The sequence below is a fragment of the Podarcis raffonei genome, chromosome 4 (assembly GCF_027172205.1).
Source record: "Podarcis raffonei isolate rPodRaf1 chromosome 4, rPodRaf1.pri, whole genome shotgun sequence".
In the NCBI taxonomy this organism is placed as follows: Eukaryota; Metazoa; Chordata; class Lepidosauria; order Squamata; family Lacertidae; genus Podarcis; species Podarcis raffonei.
In genome coordinates this window covers 73,812,475-73,824,410 of record NC_070605.1, presented here as the reverse complement: position 1 = coordinate 73,824,410, position 11,936 = coordinate 73,812,475, and the positions used below count along the sequence as shown (strand labels likewise).

General features: G+C 42.6%; 1 protein-coding gene across 2 annotated transcripts in view; it reads right to left on the bottom strand.

Moving 5' to 3' along the window:
* Positions 1–920: 920 nt before the first annotated feature.
* CYFIP1 (cytoplasmic FMR1 interacting protein 1) overlaps positions 921–11,936 on the bottom strand; it is a 66,395-nt gene continuing 55,379 nt past the window's right edge. For both annotated transcript variants that reach the window (XM_053384091.1, XM_053384090.1), the window contains exons 25-31: positions 11,418–11,508; positions 7,570–7,700; positions 5,041–5,113; positions 3,857–3,951; positions 3,370–3,608; positions 2,187–2,334; positions 921–2,039 (exon numbers count right to left, since the gene is read on the bottom strand). In XM_053384091.1, the coding sequence (XP_053240066.1) occupies positions 1,875–2,039; positions 2,187–2,334; positions 3,370–3,608; positions 3,857–3,951; positions 5,041–5,113; positions 7,570–7,700; positions 11,418–11,508 (942 nt within the window). In that variant the 3' untranslated portion in view covers positions 921–1,874. The remainder of the gene's footprint in view (positions 2,040–2,186; positions 2,335–3,369; positions 3,609–3,856; positions 3,952–5,040; positions 5,114–7,569; positions 7,701–11,417; positions 11,509–11,936) is intronic.

The window sequence follows — 11,936 nt, the reverse complement described above, 5'->3', positions numbered from 1 at the left end:
ATTGTGAAACCCAAACTGTTGCTTCACAGGTTGGAACTTGCGAGGATCTGTTTCCTTTTTGCAATGTTCACGGCTGTTTGAAAATACTTCACGGAGCTTTGCTAAAATTAAAATAGTTCCTGTGTACATAACGTCACAGCAATATATTATATCTGTTAGAAACAAAAAAGGAGCATCACTGAAAAACCAAGCGTTACGCTCCAAATTAGAAGAGGTAAATGCTACGCTTCAGCCCTCATCTGCATGTATTACATATAGTAGTATATTTGAGACAGCAACTGGAGCCATTGATAGCAAAAACAGTTTGTACCACCCACATGCTATTTTCAATTTAGAGATTGGTTTGTATATAGACAGCAAATGTTTGTATTAATTTAGCCGCCTTACCTGTTCCACTGAAAGTAAATTCTAAATAAGAGATGGTTTTTTTGCATGCTGGTGAAATGTACAGCAGCCTTTCCTTATAAGACAAATAGCATTTTAAAACCACGTACAAAAAAGCGAGAGACAAATTATTTCTAATAGTTTTGGGACACAAAACTATTTGGCTGTTTAACTTCGTTCTGAAAGCTATCAGAACCAAGTGTCTGAATTATAGCGATGAACTCTTCTTCCCACACACCAATCAAAGAGGCCAAGAAAGAAGCCATAGAGGATTTGATTTGCCCTTGTAAAATGGAAAGCTACTGATGTGACTGCCAGCTTTATTTTTAACCTATACCTTAAACAGGTCTTGCAATGTGGCTGAATTGTTAAGAGAGTGTAAGATTACAACCCACACGAACCAACACAAAAGGACTGCACAGCATGTTGGGTGTCAGAATGATGCCTGTGAGTGACAGCCCCTAGAAGGGCAATTTGCAAACACCTCTTCTTCTCACTAGACCGGAGCTTGACAAGAGTGACTCTTACATTCATAGTTGTCTTTTAACATGTTTTAATTCAGAATTTAGCTTCAGAAGTAGTTAAACTACTGACCCATGATTCACAAAAGTAAAATTATAAATATTCACCAAGCTTGGCATTGGAAAGAGGCTAAGTGTTAGGAAAGGTAGAGTCCTATTCTAAGAATGAACCAAAACAAAAACAAAAACAAAACAAAACTTGAAAAGGGTATAATTCTAAATTCTATCAAACCAAAGTATGCTCTATATATAGTTGTAGAGTGACTCACACAGCTGCTTTGTTTGCGTCCAATGTGGAAAATGGTATTCAGATCTCTCCCCATTTTATTTTAAAAGCTAAAAAAGCAGCAGCAGGAGCCATTAAGTCTGCACAGGCAGACACTCTACATATTAAAACCATTAATTACTTCCATCTTATAATCTTTTAAAAACGGCCCCTTTAAAACCTTTATTTCCAAAGATATTGGGGCTACAGATGTTCCGAGAAAGAACATTCCAGTGATGAAAGACACTTGAGGAGTTACAAAATAGGGCGTTTCCCGTAAAGGCTAGCAAAGCAGGGTAATGCTTCTGTTACACATGAAAATTACCAAAAAAAAGACACCCCTGAAAAGGACAACTTTTCATTCTTGCTAGTAAGTGGACAAATGGAAGAAGACCCCATACACTATAAACCTCTCTAGAATGATTACAACAGCTGGAGAAATGCAAAGGATTTTAAGGCTAAAAAAGAGGCTGCAGTCGAAAGCCTTTTATCAAAAGTACATAAAAAATAGTCTAAAAAACTGAGAACTGTGTACAGTTATTATGCTCGGAAACAGCTAAAGACCTGGTCCTCACAGAAGGTGCTCAGGCAATACTAGAAAACAGTGATGGTCAAGATAATACTCCCCTTAGCCATCAAATCTTGTCTGGCATTGTGGTGCAGCAGGTATACTTTCCAAAGGAAAAGAGAAAAGTGGATCTTTCCTAGTTACTGGCCAGCGACTGATGAATGGGAGGCTGGAAGCAGCGGACATGCTCCACGGGAGTGCCTTCTCCGTCACCAGATTTCAAATACTTGTCCAATATAGTAATGATCTCATCGTTCAGGATCTGGAACTTGCGGATTCTCTCAACCATTTTCTTCAAAGGCTGCAGAACCAAAACAGCAACAGTTAAGGAGGCGGCCAGGCTACACTTATGCCTCAGGAAATTCAAATGGAAAAAAAGAAATATTGCCACGGTGTCAAAAGCAGAAACAGGCAGAATAAGAAACGGAGACTGCTTCTGTCAACTTACCACATTCTTTATGACCTCATCTTTGCCGTCGTGTTTCTGTACTTTCAGTAAGTGGTAGCAGAAATCCAGCACGTCAAACCGACGCTGTTGTCCCAAAAGCACAATTATCATACAGCCAGCCCAGTGCAGCCCATCTCCGAAACACTGCCTACGGAGTGAGATGTGTAGAAAGCGTTATTTTTAGATTTGCCAGGACAAGTCAAAATGAACCTCAGAACTTTGAAAACACTGAACTGTGTTAAGATTTCTAGCGTTAAGTGGCCTAGATGTTGTTCAGAGGGACATCTTATGAAATTATAATTACAGGTCTAAAATAAGCAGCAGCATGGAATTATTCATCCAAACACTTGCTACCTCGCAGTGCTACAATGCTACAGTGTTAACTGGCAAGGAGAACTGCATACCATCCCATTTGCCTGAGTTTACCATCCTCATCTCCCCTTGATTCTGAAGAACAGGCCAGTGACTGGCAAGAACACAACTGCTGAAAACCTAAAACAAAGCTAACCCAAATTGGGTTTTTTTTAAAAAAAAGCACTGCAAATTTCCTTAGATTTCCATAGGCTAATATTAGGGTACTACTTTGGTGACTAATGTTCAGTCCAATTTATTTTGTTTAGTGAGCAGCCATAAAAATAATAACACCAAGAATACTGCTAATAATCGTGGTTTACATTTCTACTCCCCAACCTTTACAGGATAAATCATTTCCCATTCCCCCTTTTAAAATTTTATTAGGCAAATTTGTAAAGCCTTGGTAAGAAATTTGGTTCTAAAGGATATGTACCTCTCTACATCAGACAACAACAAAAAACAGGTCTTTGCAAGAAACGCTCTTCCCTTCTGCGATCTTAACAGTGGGCGGATGCAATTGTTTCTAAGGTCATACTAAAAAGGGCATTCAAGGAGTACATGAGGCGACTATGTTGGGAGCGCTACAATGATTGAAAAGAATTGAAATCACACATTTAATATTTCAGGATGGCTTCAGCTCTGTGCTCGCATTGCATTCCTTCCCTAGTAAAACTCGTCATACAGATTGGCTTTTTCCCTCTTTCCATTTGCCGTGTGATCAAAAATTCCAAACCGATCTCATCGTTTTCTTGGTGACATCCCACACCTAGCTACTGAAATAAGCAAGCGTTATATACAGGGGCCTTAAGCAAGCACTCAAGATACGTACTCAACGGTAAACTCATGAGTCCCCACAGGAATGCAGTACACAAACTGCATTGCGCTCCACAAGCGGTGGAATTCCACGCATTCGTCAACATGCATCACACCGTTGCTGGGGAGAGGCCCACGCCAGATTGGGTCATCGAGGAAGGTTCGAATCCTGGTCAAGATGACTTCAAACATGGACAGCCCACAGCAGAGGCGCTCCTTGGTCAGCAAGTCTCCTTCTCTTGCGATGGCGATTTGCTACGGTTGCAACCAAAGAGAATACCATGATAGTACGTAAAGAAGAATATTACCTCTGGAGAATTACTTCAATGTCCCCGTAACCCTGTCTCCAGGCATTGAGCAACTGGCAATGCGCTTGGTGGCTCTATCCAGCAGCCCTAACTGCAAACCAAATGATGCCCAGGCATCTTTTCCCTTGTACTGTGGGGGTTTTTTTTGGGGGGGGGGAGAATACAGCTTTACTGCCCAAAGAATGAAAGCTGTACCTGAGGTGTTCCTAGCCTTTCAATCAGTGGAACGAGGTGGAGTGGAGCATACTTTGATTCTAGTCTCTTCATTTTAGCATCCAGTCTTTCACCCTCTGGAATGAGACAACATTATTTTGTTTTTTTAAAGGCAAGTAGTGCTTAAAAGAGAAACACCTTAGCATTGTTCCAATAATGGTTATGCATTCATTGTATTGCTTTTTAAAAATCCCATAATTTTCCGCATTACGCACTCAAGGAGGATAGGAACCAAAAAGGCCTACCGATAAGAGGACAATAAAATACAGTACAAAAAAAACATAAAACAAGAGTCATAAAGAACCTAGCACTTAAAGGAAAGATCTGAGGATCAAAATGGTTCCCTTTTGCTTGATTTATTCCTCTGCCATAGTTTCCTTTAACTGAAAAGAAATCAACAGCAGGACACTTGCAGTGGGAGCTGCTTACTTGACTCCTAAAATAAAGCTATTGTGTTCCAACATACTTTTCTTCCCACACACATTAAAATCCATTAAGATAAATCTTATCAAACACAAAATTCCAGACTCCAGGGAATGGAATTTTATGTATAGGGGAACTGATTTTCAAAGTTTTCAAAAGGCATTGGCTCACACATCATTTGCGACGAGGAAATGTTTTGCAGCAAGTGGGTGAACTGAACTGGCAGTGATGCTGGCCAATCCCTTGGCTGTCTATTGAGATGACAAGTTTGTCTGCTTTTAAGCAAGGCAGGGGGGAAACTGCTTGACTTCAGTTGGCAAACTAGTGAGAATGCTGTTGGTGGGTGAGGAGGCAGCGGGAAATATGTGCTGCTGGCAACAGGAAGTGGTGGAGAAACACTGCATTGCGCAGGAAACAAACCCTCCCAAGCAGCAAGTACTCCAAGTTACACAAGGAGCTAAGCAATACTTTTCGCAATGTGTTTTTCATCCCAATGCTTTCAGTGTAGGAAACGGCCTCCTGATTCCTCAGGCTTCATGGCTCAGCCGGCTTACTCTCCAAGCTTCACAGGTGGCCTACCCAATTTGTAACTTGCCAAACCACCAATGGCAGACATGTATCATGGTCCATTATTACCCCCCCCCCACCAGCTTTTGCAGTCCCAAGCAAGCAGCACCATCAGGAAGATTATGGAACCCTTGGTCAGCGCATTCAGGTTGACGGGTCACTATTAGGCGACATACCTTTGACATGAACTCTTGGCAAAATATTCTGGAATGGTGCAGCATGCAACAGATCACACACTTCCTCCAGTGACTGCAACAAAGCGGACAGAACTCATTGAAAACACAACACACCAGCAGCATTTAGCAGTTCAGCCAGCTAAACACTTTTCAGAAGCAGCGCATGTCGCCTTGGCCTCTTGCAAAATGCAATTGCAAGAGGTTGCCTTGGGCTGAAACAGATGCGACGTGGCAGATCTGGGATTGGATTTCTAGATTCTGCTTCGAACTCAAAAAAGCAAGGGAGGAACAACACCTCGTGGGATAAAAATTTTACCCCACGCCATTTTCCGGCTCTCAAGATATTAGTACTATGGCAGATTTACATTAGGCAGATAGTACAGAGGAAATGGGTTTAAAACAAAAACCCTCTTACACCAATTAAAGCTTGTGCATGGTGTGTGTGTGTGTGTGTGTGTGTGTGTGTGTGTGTTTTAATGCAAAATTGAATCTTGGATTTTCTACGTCACATTGGTTTCAGTCCTCAAGACTCTTAATAAAGCTACACCTTCCTGTTAAAACAGAGAGCCTATTCTACAGGCAGAATTAGAAAATTTATTAGCATTCTCTACCAAAAAGCCTAACACAATGTTCAAATGGTAGACGGAGAGATGTGAACCAAGCAGTGACTCATGCTTTTATTTTTATCAGCATTATTTCCATAATCCATGATCTCCCAAGGATAGTTTCCACAAGAGCAGTAATTCAAAGACCTGGTCAAGTAAACGCACTGACCATTCTGAAGCAATTTCCGTAACCTAGGTAATTCAGTGATGAAACTAGCTCAGAAAATTAGCACGCTTTGGCAATGCAAACTGCTTTGTTTTTCCTCTCCAAATGCACAAGGCAGCCAGGCAAAATGAAAGCCAAGTGTCATTTTACAAGGCAGCATCAGGGCTCATTTCTGGAATTTGCCTTCAGTTCCCACCCTCAGTATAAGAGAACACATACACCACACATCATAACTTAAATGGAACTGATTTGTACCCATCACCCCTTCTTATATTTCTATACCTTACACACTCAAAAAACACACCACCCACATTAGTTCTAGGCCAAAACCAGGGTTGGTTACATTTGGCTAATCGGGCAAATATTTCCAAAAATATACGCTCAAGTGCCAAGTGTACAAAAAACCAAATTAGTCAACAGCTACTGTTAAACGCTAGCTTGCATCCAAAGAAGCGCCAGCAAGAGAATTGAACGAAAAAAATGTTCTTCCTGTTTCTCTTGGTCCCGTTATGACTATCTTCTCCACTGTCTCTGGGGGGAAATGTTTATGAGTCCCAAAGGCAGGTATATCTGTCTGGCACCTGCAAATCCATATAATCATTACCGATAAAGGAAATAGTCTTGTAAAGTTTTATGCAATGAGACTATGGTTTAACGGTCCCTTAAAAGTTGGCATCTGTCTGCCTCGAGAGACAATGGAGTGTGCTTCTGAGGGTGAAGTCAACATAAGCAGCACCAAAGTGACCTTCCTGGGGCGCAGGCCTGGGCAGTGTAGATGGAGGTCCTGGGCTGCCAGACCACAAAAGCCTCCCTCTCAGCCTCGCTGATGTGGTCCAAAGGAAAGGAGAGCACAATGCGTTTGGCACCAGCTTGGCTGCCAGAGTTGCTGGAAGGAGGCGTACAAGGTGCCAACCAACCGTCTTAGGGACTCTACTTCAGATTTGTGTAGGGTTTGCTCCTTAGCCTTTTGTTCTACCGAAGTTATCCTGTAAGGCAGAGCTTTAGGATCAGAGTTTTCCTTCTCCTAGATGGGCTACCTTCCTAGGTTGATGAGCCTCATCTGCCCCTCACTTCCCTCTACAGCATGTGTAGAAACTGCCTTCTGGACTACTGGACCTGCTCAATCCAGCAGAGCCTGTCTTTGCATGCAGTCCCTAACCCCCACAAGTATTTGAGACCCATTGTTTACCCTCCCTTGGTTTAGCTCATCAGTCACAGCTGTTTCCCAGGGCGGCTGCTGTTTCATGTTGAGCCACAGGTGAGACCTGAGTGCAGGATGGGGACCAAAGGTGGAAAAACTACCTTGTTCTTAAGTAACATGTTATTTTCTCTATTCAAGCCAAGTTTCACAGCTTTTGGTGCCAGGGTTGAATTGTTAGGCTGAATGAAAAGAGACGGAGTTGCCAGCATGCCCTTTTCAAAAATAAATAAATAATAATTTATTTATTTTTTACAAAAAGCTGCAGTTACCTTTCCTAATCTGGACACCAGATGGCATCAGAAGAACACAACATTTCTTTACAAGTATAAAAATAAAGGAAGGAAATAAAAAGTCTACCATTTCTGTAATTCTGGATCTTAATTCACATAATGAATTCTTTCCCCGACTCCGCCTCAAAAAGTTATTTCCAAAGAAATAAATTTTTAAAGGACTGGAAAGTTGACTTGAAACTTAAGAGCTGAATTTGTGTCACCTGAAAACAAGTAAAATATTAGACAGTATTTGAAAGTGAATATAGATTCAAATCACCAGCTTACCAAGCTCTGTTCAATGAGGAGGCAGAAAAGGATAGCGTTTCCCACTTCCCGCAGATTCTGGAAACAGACAGTTTTCAGTTCCGCATACTCAACAATATCCTTCAGCTGGTGATGGAAGAATTCCAGAATACCTGAGACATAAAATGAGGAGAGACAGAGATTGTGGAAAGCGAGATAAATCAACACCACAATGAATTTGTGCACCAGGAAGTAAAGGTAAAAATTCACAGAAAATTAGCATCTTCCAAGTATACATTTTGATCAACACTCTCATTAGGCCAATTTTCAACAGGGACAAAAATACTGTATTTGACAACTCCATAGGCCAGTGGTTCAGAATGTGTAGTCCGCAGACCCCAGAGGGGTCTGTGTAACCCACCCAGGGAGCCCATGGCACATACCCGTCAGGGATATTCCCGTCTTGGAGGACAGTGCTATCATGCATGGGTCACATGACTTTTGCAGGAGCACAGCTCGGATGATGCAAGTCCTGGTTTTGCACTAGTACATGTTGGTGGGTATGGTGGAACCATTCAAAGGACAAAAACTACCAGAGAGAAATCAACGTTTTGAAAAACGTTTTGAAAAACGGGGGCTCCACAGTGCTTAGCTAAATGGGAACCACTGCTATAGGCTGTAAGCGGCTTCACTCAACAACAAAGGTCACCCAATCCTTATGGAATATTGGGTAGGTCATACACAGGAGCTCTGAAGGTAGAGGACACATAAAAGCTCTGTACACGTGTAGGATGTGTGCAAATAAGCATGTGTACAAACTTCTGTGGTAAGGAAACAAATCATGTCTAATAAGCAGATTTTATACCTTTACGTAAGTGGTTTTTTTGTGTGTGTGTGTTTTTACGTAAGTGCTCACTGGAAGGACAGATCCTGAAGCTGAGGCCCCAATACTTTGGCCACCTCATGAGAAGAGAAGACTCCCCGGAAAAGACCCTGATGTTGGGAAAGATGGAGGGCACAAGGAGAAGGGGACGACAGAGGACGAGATGGCTGGACAGTGTTCTCAAAGCTACCAGCATGACTCTGACCATGCGGGAGGCAGTGGAAGACAGGAGTGCCTGGGGTGCTATAGTCCATGGGGTCATGAAGAGTCGGACACAACTAAACGACTAAACAAGAAGAAGTGGTTTTTTGGCGATTTTTGAAGCTTGTGCAATCTTTACCTCCAATTTCATGGGCTTAGGATCATACATAATCAGTGTGTTAAAATGTATGTGCTTGTGCAACATTTACAAAAAATATCCAAAAGTTAGGCAACAATCTTGATAACCCTCTGTACACTCAGTAAGCATGCATTAGTTATAATAGGAATTACGCCTAAGAATACATTTATTTTTCCATATGAGAGTTTAGGAGCTGCCTGTTCTCCAAGATACTGGAGATGGCTAAAAATTGGGTGTGTACTCAACACTTAGATTGTATTCAGATGATCCTTCAAACCAGAAATGTCTACTTCTCCTTCCCATACAGGTAGAAGAGCACACAATCTCAAGGTTCTCATAGCTGCTCATTCATGATCTGCCAAACCGTGACCTGAAGTTGGTTTAAGCTTCAGTTGTGGGTTAGCTGGTGACTTTCACCTTCCTTTGAACTATAAGGCATGCATGAGCTGTCAGGTAGATGGGTTTGGCTAAAATAGTATTTGTCCGAGGATTAACATCTTAGAAAAATTAGGGTATGTATGAAAACACATCACAGGAGACAGCTGGATAAAAAACAACTATGATAACAAGGAGTCAATTTTGATACCCAGAAGGCTAATAATAATAATACTAATAATACTAATAAACAATTTTAGAAATTTGATGCCTCCTGATTCTGCTAGAGGGCGAAGTGAAGCTAGGTGAGAGTTACCGTACTGGCCCGAATATAAGCCACAATCAATGTTCTTTCTGCTGGGTGTGGGATAGGAGTACAGAGTTTTATTTCTATTTAACTGACTCCCCATAATACTTACTAAAACAAGTGTGACTTTTGTATAAAAATTCCATTGCCTGATTGTAAGGTAGCCGACGAGTGAACCCCTCACACTTTTAAACAATGGCTAATGAGGCAGTAAATCAGCTCGAAAGGAGAACCACAGGGTTCAACAACTCAGAGCCTCTTTGACTTATGTTCAGTCTTGCTAACAGGAGTCAAGCAGCTAACAAGAAGTTAAACCCAAGTCAAAAGGAGCTCTAATAAGGCTCAGTAATATGAGGAGCTAGGAAGTAAGAGGGAGGAGGAGAAAACATACTCAAAGCGAGGAACAAAGGGCAATGATTCAGTCATGCTGAAATTGCAGAGGTTAGGCTCAGAGAAGAGAATAAATCTCAAAATCGCAGTCAAACAATAATGGCTCATCAGTGATAATTCTTCTGAAGTGGCATCCCAGGAGCAGCTGCCCTTACCAGGGCCATTTGTATTAAAGAGCTAAAACACCTACTGAATACAACAAGCTTTGAACAACACATCAATGTTCCAGAAGTCAAAGATAAGCACATACGTTGTCGGCACCTGCAATGCCTTGTCTCCCACATCCACACAAGAAGACAAGAAATAAGCAAGAATGTTTGCAGGTGCTCTCCACACTTGGGAGCCTTGGGTGGGAACCAGCCCAAAGTATGTAGTGGACTGTGAAGGAGAGACCTGAGAGAGGGCTAGACAGGTGAAGAAAAGGGGCAGAGGAGATACAAAGAGAGCCAAGGGTTGTGTTAAGGGGGCGAGGGAGGGGAGAGCTTAACGTTGCTCTAAGGCAGCCTTTCTCAACCTGTGGGTCCCCAGATGTTGTTGAACTACAACTCCCATCACTCCTAGCTAACAAGGCCAGAGCTCAGGGATGATGGGAGTTGTAGTCCAACAACATCTGGAGACCCAAAGGTTTAGAACCGCTGCTCTAAGGGGACAGGTGGGCTTGTGGAGCTGGCCAGAATAATAGTGCATGCAGGGAGCACATGGGAGTGGCAGCTGCGGCTGAAAGGTGTTATAAAGGTGCAGGAAGGCCACAAAAGACTGACTGCTGGGTGAGCAGGGAAAGGCTTTGTCGGAAATCTGGAGCCTAATATTTCCCTGCAAGTATCGCATTTATTGCAGCGTGGATGAGATCTCAGTGTTCCAAATAAATGTTGATTTATTTATGTCCCTATGGGGGTACAGGGCCTGGAGCAAATCACATCGTGTAGCCTTAATCTCTCCGCTTCCTCTGCTATCATTGGCAAAGATGGTGTTTTTGAGCCCTCCTCCCCACATCTTTCTTTTTGTTGTCTTTGGGTGTTATCCAACTAAATAGTTTTATTGACATAAGGGCTTTTAACTGTGCAGTGGAAGAGAATAGAGGGTGGGAAGGTTCTATTGCACAGTAACAACAACAAAAAACCTTGCTCTGGCAGAACTGTCTAGTTGGATACTGCCAATTGTTTTGCTGGCGCTTTAGCAGCAGTGAACCCACCCCCCTACCTGTGGCTTACACTTTTTATTTTTCTAATGTTTAAAGGCAGCTTTGTCAGTGAGTTCCTTCCACCTCTTTCCATGCTATATGAAGGGAGGAGTTGGGAAGCATTGCCAGATGGATGGCAGACGGGGAAGTCTGGTTGGGCATTGACTGGGACCACTGGCGTGAGGCGAGGGGTCCAGGGTGGTGTCCCCTATTTGCCACCACCCCAGAGATGGTCTTGCTCTTATACCCACAGAATGTATTTTGAGAAAATATGGAAATGCACTGCATGACAATGTGAGAACAAAATTGTTCAGTACTGTTTGCCTCTCTAAACTGTTTGTTAAATAATGTTCTAAAGCCAAGGAACAAAACTGGCTCTTAACACTGGAATGACATGATCTAAAAGGTAACTTACCCGGGGAGCCATACTCATGTCTGGGTAACCTACAGATTTTCGGCATCACTTCCATTAACGTCTTCACATATTGCAGAATGGTGCCTTGGAGCTGCAAGAACACAGGTGATTAGTATTGCTGAAGAAAAACAGAAGTCAGGCTGTGACACACAATAAACACAAGCTGGAGTATTACTACTCCAAATCGTAAATGCAGCCCCTTTTCTCCTCTGCCTCACCCCCGGCCCCGTACCACCTGCTGCCTGCCTGCTCACTCCAATAGTTAAAGGAGAAGGAGGGGGCAGGTCCTTCAAAGAGCGCTTTTGTACAGGGCTTACAGAAGGCTCAAAGGGGAGTGCGGAGGCTGTCCTCAAGTTCTTTGTATGCAGCAGAAGGGCCTTGAAGCTACAGCATGTTCCCAAACATCTGACAACCACCTAGCTGTTGAGCACTTGGAAAACCAGTATGAGGGATTTTGAAAGGTGGGTGGCAATGTCCACCTGTCAATCATGTGATATCGTAACTGCATAATATGATTGA